Source organism: Magallana gigas, chromosome 3 (assembly GCF_963853765.1).
Source record: "Magallana gigas chromosome 3, xbMagGiga1.1, whole genome shotgun sequence".
Classification (NCBI taxonomy): domain Eukaryota; kingdom Metazoa; phylum Mollusca; class Bivalvia; order Ostreida; family Ostreidae; genus Magallana; species Magallana gigas.
Genome location: NC_088855.1, coordinates 40,126,807 through 40,140,271, shown reverse-complemented (window position 1 = coordinate 40,140,271; position 13,465 = coordinate 40,126,807). Strand labels below are relative to the sequence as shown.

Genomic DNA, 13,465 nt, shown 5'->3' with positions numbered 1-13,465 from the left:
AAACACAAAAATACCCCGTTTTGCTCTTGGAAAAACACATTATTCTCTAATAATGAAACTAGTGTATGTCTCATGATCAACCCCTCAAAGCGCCATTTGTGTTCAATCCGTTGCCCTTCATCCCTGCAAATTAAATCCACTTGATATTAAAAACTACTAATGTTTAATAATCTTTTAATCAATAGAAATGCATCTATGTATAAAATATTCCCACAAATATAATAACGTTAAGGACGTTTTAAAATTCTGATTTTTTTCAGATTTTGAATGAAAGGTAAACATCATCTTACCTTTCTTCGTTTAAAAGGCCATTTGGCTGTGTATGCTCTTGATCAACCTAGACCCAGTGGAAACGTTATACGTATGTCAACTGGTTGATGTCTTCAAAAAGATTTTTTCAAAGAAATAATTTAATTTTTACGTGTTTGATTATTCGATATTTCTTCAAACTTACTATTAAGTTTCTTCCATCTGCCACGGACACAACAGGAAATGCATTATGTGCTGTTGTTCGAAGCATGCGTATCACAGAGGACACTCGTGAAACAATATATACATAACTCTCTGGTTTATCCATGACATCGCATGCCTTAAGTCTGGAACAGAAACATTTTCAAAATGACAGGTCTTTAATAACATTGAAGGCATGAATTAAGCAATTAAATCTTGAAGTTCCGACAGACTTAAGACAATAAAATGCCAATGTTTTATGTAAAAAAAAAAACCTTGATAAAATTTCATTGAATTTGTTTCATGCTTTTCAAAAGAAAGTTTTAATAAAAGTATGAAGTATCGCATTTTTCAGCAAAATCAAACAAGTCTATTCGATTAATTATGAAGCTCTTTGCAAACTAATTTTGAACAAATTTGGCAGAATGTAAAGGGAAAATACAACAATGTGGCAATTACGCATTAAAAAGGTATCAAAGGTATATTCATTAGAAAAACTGTGTTATCTTCATCAAAAGCCTAGATGGCAAGTTAAAATAAGGTGAAAAATGAAGGAATCTTAGCAACGATGAAATAATAATTTGGAAATCGAGCGCTTTAACCTTTCAGTTCCATGATGGACTTCCCATTCCAAAAGCGGTACTCCTTTCAGTTTGATATGAATATCATAGAGACCTTCATTAAAATAATCGCCACTCCATTTGGCTACCTGGAAAGAGAATCTGAGTGTACATTTTATTGATGTATATACAAAAAATAGTGATCATTTATTCAGGATAGTGACAATTGCCATACCATTAAAACTAGCATTAATGGCAGGCCATAGCTGATTTCGTTTGTTGATTCTATCAGTATCACCGTCAGGCTAATTGTCATTCGGACCACGCCCCCAAGAAACGCCGCGGCTCCAATCAAGGCAAAGGTTCCCGAGTTTTCATGATTGGCATACCCAACTCTAAATTAGAACTTAGTTTAGTGAGTTTCCTGTAATACTATATAAGGAAAAGTTCTTTGAGCATTATAAGGTGATCAAATCCAAGAAAGATCGAAGGAATATATGATAGATTTGAGCACGCCCGACATATTTGATCACCTTATGATATTCAAAGAATGATTCCTTATCACTAATATTTACATAGTTTACAGCAATTGTACGATTAGATAATGAAAAAGTCATTAATTAAATGTATTAAACTATACATGATTAAATCAATAGTGTTATTACAGGCAAATACACTGGAAAATGTAAATATTTTCAAATTCATCAAATTACATACACAATAAAAACAAAACTATCAATGCTTTAAGTCTCTTTATGCCAAACTTCATTTGAGTAAAATCCTTGCAGTAAGACCCAAAACTAAACCACATGCCATTATGACGACATTCCAGTGGTGGTGACTTTACACGCAGACTAGACGATTCTATGCAGCGAAAAAAAAATGCTTTTTCTCGTCATTTTGTTAATTGTTTTCATTCCGACACTGTTGGATCTTCTCACTCATTCATTGTTATCAATATTAATCAATAATCGAGAAAGTTGGAGAGAACATTACAATCGTTTCGTCTTCTTCCTTGCATGTACAATAACCACACGATTAAAAATACTATTTTCCAATGTGTTTTAGTATAAAGCATACTATTCAATACAACTCTGATCTGGTCACGGATCCACAAAGCTAGACAACAGATTATTCATAACGTTCTCACTTTCTTCAAATAAACTTTAATGGGGTTTGGCAACCAGATAAAAAACCATCAAAGGGATTATAATCATAAGTGACCTTGTCAACTTATGTTTGTCAAAGAGTATCAGATAATGCGGTCCTTGAGTACTTACTGCACAAGTACGGTCGCAACGAACCGTCCATAGGCCGCCCCACACAACAGGGAAGGGACAAACAGACCGCTGGGGACGTGAACTCCATACGTCCAGCAGGCAAGGAAGAAGAAGAGCAGAAAGAACAGACCGAGAGTTGCCAAGCTGAATTTACCTTCAAAAGATTAAAAATAATAAGCATATTATCTTCATACAAATGTGTATACATGTCTATCTAGATATTTTTCTTTTAAAGTATTTGCTTTTGGGGTTATACAGAGATGGAATATGAACAGATATAAGACATAACCAAATATTTAATTTAATATTGGCTTGACAACTTTGAAATTTTATAAAAAATACTATTTCTAGGTACACATGTCCCGTGTCACTTCAAATATTACAAGTTTTCAAGTTTTTATTATTAATAAAATTTTTAGATCTACCATAATCTCAATACAATGAAACACTATCTCTGAGATTTCAGATACCGTTTATCAAATAATCCAGGATAAGTTCCACATGCTTATAAGTAATACCACGATGTCAACAAGATAAATAGAGAACAGTATGCTGATCGATATTTCCAAATCTAAATTTTGAGCAGGATTTATGTTGCACAAAAGATTGTGACTATAAAATCTCATCTTCCTTATAAAGCGCATTCATTTCATCACCAAACACAAACACAAAAGTTACTCTGCTTTTTTTAAAACATGGATTGCTTTCAGAATCGCACTTTTGTTGCTTTTCGCATTTCGTGTATGATAATGATAGCAGTTGCGCTGGTACTTCAAGGGATATCTTTAAGGAAAGATGCAAAATGGGACCAGTACATAACAGGTGCTGTTCCGCCAGACATAAATCACCCCGTTGTGTTTCAGATCAAAGCTTATCAGTCGCTGTGGAAACTGAATGTGCTAGCAGACTACGACACAGACGTCTATGACAATCATGATTACAATGCCTATGTCGATAAATCAAAAAGGAAAACAGGTACCTAGAAAGCAATCTTCAAAAGACTTTAAGAGTACCCTTTAATAATGATAGCATAATCGGCCACACCGTATTCTAATTGTGTCATATTTGGTTTCAGATTGGCGAGAAGAATCCCTGCGCTTCGAGTTGGCAGGGGTTGGAATCGGGTCAGCATCTTTCGGGGTATTGGCACTGGCCTCTGTCATACCATTCTTTCTAAAACGCAGAAAGTTCCAAATTGGTGCGGTCCTTAATAGCATGGGGCTATGTTTTATCTCAGGTAAGTTAACGATTTTAACTGAATTTAATCCCAACGAACCTAATTTAACAATCATTTGTTTAATATTTATTGAAATTTTCGCGATTACAATACCAGCAAATTTACGTCCCCATGAACCAGGAAAATTTTGGCTACTCGCGAACATTGACCCCAACAAATGTCAATGATTGCGAAATGGAATTTTTAAGCAATTGAAATACTCCAAATGAATTACAAGAGCTCTCCTTATTTTTACTGATGTACGCAGACGACATGGTTATTTTTTCTCAGTCTGCTGCTGACTTACAGTCAGTGTTGGATACTGTTGGATACTTTAGAAAATTATACAGAGAAATGGTCGTTAACAGTTAATGTAAACAAAACAAAAATAATGGTTTTCAGAAATGGGGGAATTTTACGAACAGAAGATGTGTGGTTTTATAAGTGTGAACAAATTGAAGTAGTGAACAGTTATCTCGGACTTTTGTTGAATTACAATGGAAAATTTCATGTTATGCAAAAACAATTGTCATTATGTACAATGTATGAAGGCGCTTTTTTCACTGTAAAGGAAATGTTGTAATATGAGTCTAAATTTTACTACGCCTTTGTCCCTTTTTGACACTTATGTAGGAAGCATTGCTTACTACGGTTGTGAAGTCTGTGGCTTTCATTCTGCCCCAAATATAGAAAAAATTCATCTTAATTATTGTAAAAACATACTTATTGTTAAAAATTGCATTTTGAATTCATGTTATGTTAATATGTATAATGAAACTTTAGGTAAAAACAAATGTAAAAACTGGGCTGCGGAGATTAAGAACATGTTAACAAGTATTGGGCTAATGAACTTATGGGAAAATAAATTTTTTGAAAAATCCAGAAATTATTTTAACAATCGGCAAGCAAAGTATTTTTGATAATTTTAAACAGTCTCTACTAGCTGACATAAATACCTCTTCCAAATGTACAATCTGTAAATATTTAGTTGATCATTGTACCTTGCAGTCATATCTATCAAAAAGAATTCCTTTACAATATAAGAAACTTATATGTAAATTAAGATCATCATCTCATTGTCTTACCGTAGAAACGGGTAGATATAACAATGTTCCATTTCAAAGACGTTTATGTTCTTTATGTTCTTTAGATATAGAAGATGAACATCATTTTATATTGAAATCAATGAAATGTCCCTATTTCTGTATCTTAAGAGAAAAATTCCTAAAGAAGTTTTATTATATTAAACCCTCTGTCTTTAAATTAATTCTATTATTGTCAACACAAAATTTAAAGGATTTGTGCAATTAAGGTAAATATATTAAGAATACTTTTATGATAAAAAAAAAAACTTCACGTATAAATTTGCTTTTTTCAAGTGACCAGTATATGTATTGTAACATGTATATATTAATTGTATATATATATGTCTATGAGCTGTTCAGCTGTTGACCAATAAACAATACAAATAAAAATGACTCTAAAGTAATTACTGAGGTAGTCTATTGATTGACAAAATATTTACTTCGATAAACGATTGATTGGCTTTTCATTAACTGAGGCTTGCAAACACCGAGTAAAGCATGGCTCGTTTTTTAATAAGGCAATCATTTGATTGCCTAGTAATTTTCTAAATCAAACAAATAAATTTTACATATATTTACTGAGGCGAACAATGAATTAATTCACATTTTATTTACTGAGGTAAACTATTAATTAAAAAGTTATCTTCTAAGGTTAACTATAAATTGACTCGTCATTTACTGAATGAGACAATTAATTGACAGGTTATTTAGTGTGATAATCTATCGGTTGGCTAGTTATTTGCTAAGGTAAACGATTGACTAGTTAATTGCTAAGGTAAATGATTGGCTAGTTATTTGCTGAGGTAAACAATTGACTAGTTATTTGCTGAGGTAAACGATTGACTAGTTATTTACAGAGGCAAATCATTGTTTGACAAGCTATTTACATTGGTAACCTATAATTGATTGACTAGTTATTTACATTGGTAGATTATTAATTGAACGAGTCATTTAATGAGATTAATTACTGACTGACCAGCTCTTTACTTATGTAATCTAATGATTGACTAGTTATAAGTGTAATAAGCAAAGATTGACAAACTTTAATTTAGGTAATTAATTGATTCACTAATTATTTTATAAAGTAAGCAATTGATTAGTTATTTACCGCGGGAAACAATTGAATGAAGAGTCAGATATTGAATTAGGTAAAAATTTGATTGACTGGTTATGTATTGAGGTAAATAATTGATTGACTAGTAATTTGTTAAGGTTTTCTCTAATTCATGATTTTAACAAAATTAATTACCCACAAAACATAATTGGATTAGGCAGCATTATATAAGGGACAAGATAAGTAAAATATAAATAATCAATGACCAATGTAAGCAAACTAAGCAAATATTTTAAGTGCAACTTTGTTGTTTAGCGTTATTTATTATTAATAATTATAAACATTTTCAAATAAAATATCTTAATACAGCGTTATGGCTAAATAGGGGAGACATGACTGTGATATGTCGCTTAGGATTTAACCAATTGCAAGTACATCATTTGTACACGTACATGTTTTATAATAGAACTGGAAGCTGTGAATTTGACGAGTTCATGTTTTTGAAGCTCATAACTTTACAAAAAAAATTCTGTACAAAATGAAATAAGGAAATATTTTCATTACAGGAAATATCATTATCTCCAAGCAGTGTCAAATATAGAGATATTGGTTTTTGTATGTCTAAGTTAGATATCCAATAAAATAGAGCGTTCCGGTTTATTCAGCAGAACTAGGGCATTCAAAGAAATTTTTTTATGAATTTTCAGTACGGAAAAATGTTATCACAAATAGAATTATCTGAATAAAAATTGTTATGAATGCCAGCATTAAGACTGCTGACACTTTTTCCTGACAACAGATAATATTTTCCTGCGTCCATGAATTTTAGTTATATATTGACTACAGTTACAGACTGTTGTTATATTTATTCAATATTCAATTTATGACGTTCAATTTTTAAAATGCATTTTTGTCTCATACATGTGTGCTTGGCTTCTATTCATCATGCTTTCCGTCCCACCAAACCCCAAGTTTTCATGATCTTATCGATATTTTCTGGCCCTCTTATATTGAATATTCTCCTGAGGAATAGTCAGTGCCGTCTTTCGATTGCAACATATAGAAAATATTAGATGGTTTTTCAGTTAACATATATGTAACATTGCTCAATATACTCATTGGTAAACCATCTTTTATAAAACGAATGTATGTTTCTATTATATTATTAAATCATTCTTTGATTACACTATGCAATACTAAAACAGTACTTAATTATTACTGTGACGTTATCGGGGTTTGAACGACCGTTAGCTGTAGGTGAGCATAGAAAAAAAGAGGTGCTGTAATTCAAATTGTCTGCATACCTGTTTCACCTGAAAAACGTTATTAAACAGATTCAATGATAGACAGCTGCGCGAATGTAGAATTTTTTGGAGGGGGTTGTTCCTAGGGATATTTAAAATTTGCCGGGTGAGGGGAGGGCTGGGTCCGAGGCATATTTTCTAAAATTTTACAATGTAAATAAAAAAATTGATTTTTCTAAGGGTTGGGGGTTCTGGGCCAACCTGAAAACCCCCTAGATCCGCGCATGGACATATGTATGATACAAGAAAGGTATAACAATTTTATTATTTTTTATTCCAGCTGTTTTGATAATGAAAGGAATCGCACAATACAGCGAAAATTATCAATCAGTCATCAACCCCTACGCCAAGACCTGGAAATGGTTCTTCCATTTGACTGACGACACCTTAGCCATGGATTTCTACTTTGCTTTCGGAGCCGCCATATTTCATTTCTTTGCAGCCATCTCGCTGATCATACATGTCATTGTATATATAAGATCCGACGACAGCAAGAACAAAACAACTGTAGAAAGTATCTGTATGTAATGTGAGGAAACTAACCATTTACACCTGTACATGTATTTATTAAACTGTTTCACTGTGTTTGATTGAAGTATATATATAAATGGCGAGAATTGTTAACCAAATGTATGTCCATGCAACTGTTCTTATGGAAGGTGATGTATATGATAGAAAACCGTTGATGAAATGTTACCTTCTTGATGAAAGAGTTGTTTTATAGCCTCTTCTTGAGAATTAAAGAATAGTGTGGCCATGTCGTTGTAATGGTTCTCCGGACAGAAGTAGGTTCGTACAGATTCGTCAACCAATGGAATACTTCCATTGCTCTGCGTTATCAAAAACATGTAGCAATAATTCTATACGTATTTCATATGAATCAAAAATTCAAATACATGTATACGCAAAACCTGTGTTTTATAAAGCAATTTTATAATATAAAAAGAGACTAGACGAAACGTAAAAAGAAAGTACTTACAAGACACTGTACTAGAAATAATTGAGGGACAAGGAGGAAACGATAGGTGATCTTTGCAAATTAAATTATCTGAGAGAGAGAGAGAGAGAGAGAGAGAGAGAGAGAGAGAGAGACCTGGTTGGATGCCATGCTCCGACATTCTCCCAGAAGCATCGCAGCTGAAAATGATACAGTGGTAGTGACAGCAGCAACCAGAACGGCTTCCAAGACTCTGCCGGAAAGACAACCACTCCCAAACTTCTAAACTTTGCACAATAATTAGCTGCAGGTCTGTAGCCCCCGGTCTGGAAAAAATTCGTCCATCCGAATTTTTTTCAGATCGGGAGCTACATGCAGCTATACAGCAATTTGTGTTTCATTTATGGAGGCTAATAGGTCAATATTATCTTAAAATTAACTGAATTGAATCACTCATTACAATTAACATTTTGACACAGTAAAAATAATTTGTATTTTGTTAAATTATAAACAAGCTAGACGGCATATGTACAGCTGTATGGTAAAAGTTAGAATACCTGATGGCTTTGTGCTTCTTTTGCACGTGTTTCATTCTGTGTTTGGTCAGAAGTAGATTGACAGTGTTAAACAAAGCGCCGAACACTCCGCCTAACAGACCCATAAAGATAAACACTATTAGATCCAAGGCGTTCCAAAGATGACATCCAATCCCGCTTTCATTGGCGCACTGAAATAATGTTTAAAGTTTTGACCATCTTCTTTTCATGAAATAGCACATGGACGTATGGTGCATTTTGCGACTAGAAGTATCCTGTATTACATTGTCCAAAGTACTCGTGGTAAATCCAGTTCATTGTAACTATACAGGTATATTAAGATGTAAATGCTATACAAAGTTAATTAAAAATCTTATTAATTACTACATTTTTCTGCAACTCTGCAACTGTTTAATGTTACGTTCGATGAAGTACCTTGAATACTCCAAAATTGATGAGTCCTGGTAGATAAAAGTACCCCCAATTCGCTGTGTTTATTCCGGAGAGGAAAAAGTTCAAACTGTAAGTTGCTGCCATTGAGCAGAAAAACTACAATGTATAATGTGTGAACTAATTATTTCAATATGCATTTTTGATATTGCTTGGGATTATGATCATGAATGAGAGAGAGAGAGAGAGAGAGAGAGAGAGAGAGAGAGAGAGAGAGAGAGAGAGAGAGAGAGAGAATGCAAAAGATTTCTTACAGATCGCCAAGTCAATTTTTGATTCCAAAAAGAACAACCCTCTTCCAGACTGAAGAGGACCCCTCCTATCGGCGCCCCAAAGGCAGCTACAATTACAAACAGCCATACAGTAACAGATGCTTACCATTATAATACATATACCGGTAATATCATTTATGAACAAAGTCCTTAACTATGAAAAAAAAATAAAGGTAACAAAAACTGAACGTTAATAATAGGCTCTTGATATAATATGCATGGAGTTTTAAGAGTTTGAAATACTTTTTGTAGGTCAAATAATACGCATGAATATAAATTCATCTTTCCTAAATTGATCGCGACTATTTTATTGCCATCATATTTCATAATCTCCTTTTTTAATAACCGCCTGTTTATCCCGCCGACGCACTACATTCCAACAGTCTATAAATTACTTAGACTCTCGATGTCAAGAAATTCAATTTAAAGGGTGTTTTATTGTAGTGTCCGGTAGTAAATTTCGGAAATGAGGAAAATACAAAACTGTCTTGAATTGGAAAATCGTAATATGAGCGCTGGCAGAACTAATATCTAATGAAGTCTTGATGGTGGCGTAATCTAATTACCTGCGACACCTGCCGCGGCTCCACTTGACACAAAGTCTCTCTTGTCTCTAAATCAAAGAAAATATTGGAAAAGGTATTCATTAGGAAAACAATCTCTCTCTCTCTCTCTCTCTCTCTCTCTCTCTCTCTCTCTCTCTCTCTCTCTCTCTCTCTCTCTCTCTCTCTCTCTCTCTCGTCTAGTGTATAGTGTTGTTTACGTGGTGTGGTCCTTACAAATCATAACTTTGGGATTACTTACCTATCTGATCTGAAAAAGCCGTACTTCTTGATATTGATCTTCTTGAAAGCAATACTTTGAAACTGTTTTAATGGAAGAATTGAACATATACCGATAAAACTAGACACAAAAAATAAGTTATAGGGTATGCATCATTTACAATATGCAATTTTTCCCAGGAAGCTATATTAACAGCCAAATATTTGTTTTTTCTTTCTATATTCCCTGAAAATGATAAGTAAAAATAATTAACAGAAATTTAAAGTAATTTTAATATATTTTCAATTATTTGCTATTGGTCTCAAAACAGTGATGGAACTTGTTTATAAATATACTTGAGGGAAGCCTGCTCCAATGATGGCACCGCTGTGAATCATGGGTCCCTCTTTTCCAACGAATAACCCTGAAAATAAACCAAACCTTGTTAAAATGTAATATTTAGAGTGTCAATTGATCACAAAGATGGAGTTATTTGATATTGCCTTTTTTTTCCTTCTCATTTTTTAGTCAGTTTTGTACAATATTTATTTGTGTCTGAATGATAATTAAATTAACATTGAGCGCCCAATTTCCTTAGTTCATTTGTAATCATCGAAGAGACTTTGGTAAGGAAGAGACTTTGGTAGCTCCGTTCCGGACGTTAGACCTTTGCTTGCAAAGTACATATGCCCAAGGTGACGTACATATACTTGTTCACGCTCACTATGTCTTACCCCCGGCTACGCTGAAGAGCACCCCGACAGCTTTTGAGACGAGTGTCATTAGGCGACCCACTCGAGGAATTTTTACCCCATTAAGGTAACATTTGATCTCCGGAATTCCAGAACCTCCTGCTACGGGCTATGAATATAAATCATATCGGGAAAACTGTATATTTTTTTTCAATATATAGAGTGTCTAAAAATTCTACTCTACGTGATGCAAAAAGCTCCACTTTTTAACTACATTGTATTAATTTTTTGCAATTGATGATGATTCCGTTGATTGGACTTTTGGTTTTTTTTGTTTTACCTCTGTGACAACAAGACATGATGCTATGACAACGAAGCCGACATTGAACAGCAATAAGATCAACAGTGACAGGACAAGACAGCCATCTTTAGAACACATGGATATAGCTGAGGGATTGGTGTAAGGGTGATAATCATTAATCAAACTAATTTTTTCTATAAAAAATAGACCACAATGTTTTGAAGAAAGTGAAAGCCTAATCTATAATCAGATTATTTGACCAAAAAAAATACGTAAAATTCCTTATAATGTATATATTAACAAGAAATTTTGAAGTTGTTTATTTAATTTGTAGTTTTTCTTGCGCTTTAATTCATAGAATTGTTTAAAATTTGATATACGTATACGTATTTACCCTTCGGAAATTTCTTGTTCTAAAAGGATACATTCTTCAACAACAGAGAATTTAATTGATGACAAGAGTTTGACGATAGAGTCGATGAATAATGCAACCTGCAAACCAGTAGGAAATAATTACGTTTCAAAGTTTAAAATATACAATGTAAATCATACAAATAAATACCGTTTATTTGATGCAGATATAGTCTCTATTTTTTGCTTTACCTACAAGCATGCACATATTTATAGACAGTAAAGTCAGATAAAGCATGTAGATGTACGAGGATTTATTCCGAGCTGAATTCTGGACACACTTGTATGCAGCACGGAGTAATTAGCTGTAAATTTATCTCTGCGTATGCCTAAGATATGAGCAAAATAACTAATAAAGATATCGTATTAAACATTATTACAGCAATATAATTGCAGCAAGCCTGGAGTTGCTTTCAGATACCTTACCATCCCCGTCAGGAATCCAATCATAAAAGTCACGACCCATTTGATGATTTCTACCTTTGTGGTGGAGTTCTGCAAGAATGTCCAAAATATCATTTTTCATTTTTTTATTGATAATTTTTCTTTGATAATAAGGGAACACACGTGTCAGAAACATGTGCGTGACACTGTATTTCTGTGTCTTACTTATGTTTACTTACATTTTCTTCCGATGTTTTAACATATTCTTCATATGGTTCGTTAAAACATCTATCATAGTCTAAACTCTGTAAGAAGAAAATTGTCTAGTTTGAATTTTTATCTATTTATCTATTTATTTTATTTGCTTGGATTTCTTTGATAAACTTCAGGAGAAGATTTGATAAACGTCACCTCGTAGTCTTTCCTTGGCAAGTGATGTTTCGTTGCATTTTGTCTCCGTCGCAGAAGAGGGTGCTAGGTAAACGGAAGAAAATACATAATATTTTAATCTCTTCTTATTATTTACTATTTCCAGTACAATAATAAGCGTGAAACAAACAAAATCTACCGTATCGTTGTTAAAACCTACAACGAAACCGTATCGTTGTTTCAACCTACAACGAAACAGATAAGACTCAAAACAATAACAAAAAGGGGGCGTGTCCCGGACCACCTACCATCTCTTCTGTGGCTGGCTCGCTCTGACTCCCACGGTTGTCCCCGACCCCCCGACATTGGGGCCAGACACAGCAGGAACAGTCACACTGGATGTCCTCCTCCGACATCGCTTCTATTGATTTAAACACTGGGCTGTTTTATCAGTATTTCTTCGGACATGTGTACTTCGTGCAGAGCCGCTGATAATATCATATATACTGTTTATTTACCTTTAATGCAGGTCTTGACAGCTGCTAATGGGACAGAGTAGGTTATAATTGGGCAACTGATCCCGACCCCTTTGTAACTTGAACACTTGAGGTACTTTAACGTTGTTTAATGCTTGCGTGTAGGGTGACAAAATAATAATTTACATGTATAAGTATGAAGCATATTTAAAGCTTCATAAATATCTATATATCTTGTATATGTATAGGAGATTTTTTATAATACAAAAATAATTGTTGCAAATTTTTGAGTTATTGTTCTTTGAATGTACATTCACACAAAGCTCTACTTTTCCTTTGAAAATATTACCCAAAGAGAAAACATCATTTGAATGGCGGTTGAACAACTGCGAAGTCCCTTTACTCTGAGGAATAAAGTGTCCAATTTCTTTTGTATATTCAAATATTTAAGATAATGAAATACATGTACCCTTACATGTTTTGAAAAAAAAAATATCTGTTAAATAATTTGAATAATCTGTTCACTAAATATTTGATTTTCATCACTTAAATTGAATGTTAAATATTCTGGTGCATTTTCTTCGAATAAGAATAAATCAGTAACCTGCAATACAAAGGCAATTTACATACAGATAATTCGTAGTATAAAAAGTTGCGTCTCGTCAGTCTTAATCCATGACTGCAGGATACAAGCTATATATATAATTGTATAATTAACTTTGAGTCGTTGGTTAACCTCTCACTTTGTTCACATCAGTTTTGACAAGATCAGATAAGCGTCTATAAGTGTATATCCCGACTTAGATAGACTTTCAGTTTCCTTGGTCGTTGATTTAGAAACCGTACTAATATCAAACTGGAATTTTCATAAAATATTTTAATAATTGATTTTAATTACCGATTGTTGTTCATTTGAACATAGTATA

At 33.3% G+C, this 13,465-nt stretch overlaps 2 protein-coding genes across 3 annotated transcripts in view; one reads left to right on the top strand and one right to left on the bottom strand.

Annotated features, from left to right (window-relative positions):
- LOC105345871 (H(+)/Cl(-) exchange transporter 6) overlaps positions 1-12,556 on the bottom strand; it is a 30,535-nt gene extending 17,979 nt beyond the window's left edge. Inside the window, exons 1-21 of one of the 2 annotated variants that reach the window (XM_066079751.1) lie at positions 12,372-12,556; positions 12,106-12,168; positions 11,934-11,999; positions 11,737-11,805; positions 11,325-11,391; positions 10,939-11,045; positions 10,641-10,767; positions 10,263-10,330; positions 9,949-10,010; positions 9,711-9,757; positions 9,127-9,212; positions 8,858-8,971; positions 8,444-8,613; positions 8,043-8,139; positions 7,647-7,779; positions 2,291-2,444; positions 1,246-1,405; positions 1,053-1,159; positions 455-596; positions 291-337; positions 15-123 (exon numbers count right to left, since the gene is read on the bottom strand). In XM_066079751.1, the coding sequence (XP_065935823.1) occupies positions 15-123; positions 291-337; positions 455-596; positions 1,053-1,159; positions 1,246-1,405; positions 2,291-2,444; positions 7,647-7,779; positions 8,043-8,139; positions 8,444-8,613; positions 8,858-8,971; positions 9,127-9,212; positions 9,711-9,757; positions 9,949-10,010; positions 10,263-10,330; positions 10,641-10,767; positions 10,939-11,045; positions 11,325-11,391; positions 11,737-11,805; positions 11,934-11,999; positions 12,106-12,168; positions 12,372-12,479 (2,103 nt within the window). In that variant the 5' untranslated portion in view covers positions 12,480-12,556. Of the gene's footprint in view, positions 1-14; positions 124-290; positions 338-454; positions 597-1,052; positions 1,160-1,245; positions 1,406-2,290; positions 2,445-7,646; positions 7,780-8,042; positions 8,140-8,443; positions 8,614-8,857; positions 8,972-9,126; positions 9,213-9,710; positions 9,758-9,948; positions 10,011-10,262; positions 10,331-10,640; positions 10,768-10,938; positions 11,046-11,324; positions 11,392-11,731; positions 11,806-11,933; positions 12,000-12,105; positions 12,169-12,371 lie in introns of those variants that run through there. The other variant, XM_066079752.1, reaches the window with a different exon arrangement.
- On the top strand, positions 2,928-7,534 carry LOC105345870 (uncharacterized). Its single transcript, XM_011454198.4, has 3 exons — positions 2,928-3,265; positions 3,366-3,527; positions 7,230-7,534. Exons 1-3 carry the CDS (start codon positions 2,986-2,988, stop codon positions 7,475-7,477), a joined length of 690 nt encoding a protein of 229 aa, XP_011452500.3. The 5' UTR covers positions 2,928-2,985; the 3' UTR covers positions 7,478-7,534.
- Positions 12,557-13,465: the final 909 nt, after the last annotated feature.

What these genes read in the sequence shown, in the direction of transcription:
- LOC105345870 (XM_011454198.4), top strand. Translation starts at nt 2,986, where the DNA reads ATGGATTGCTTTCAGAATCGCACTTTTGTTGCTTTTCGCATTTCGTGT. An exon ending in TAAATCAAAAAGGAAAACAG is followed by an intron (nt 3,266 to 3,365) that starts GTACCTAGAAAG and finishes ATTTGGTTTCAG; the next exon opens with ATTGGCGAGAAGAATCCCTG. An exon ending in GGGGCTATGTTTTATCTCAG is followed by an intron (nt 3,528 to 7,229) that starts GTAAGTTAACGA and finishes TTTTTATTCCAG; the next exon opens with CTGTTTTGATAATGAAAGGA.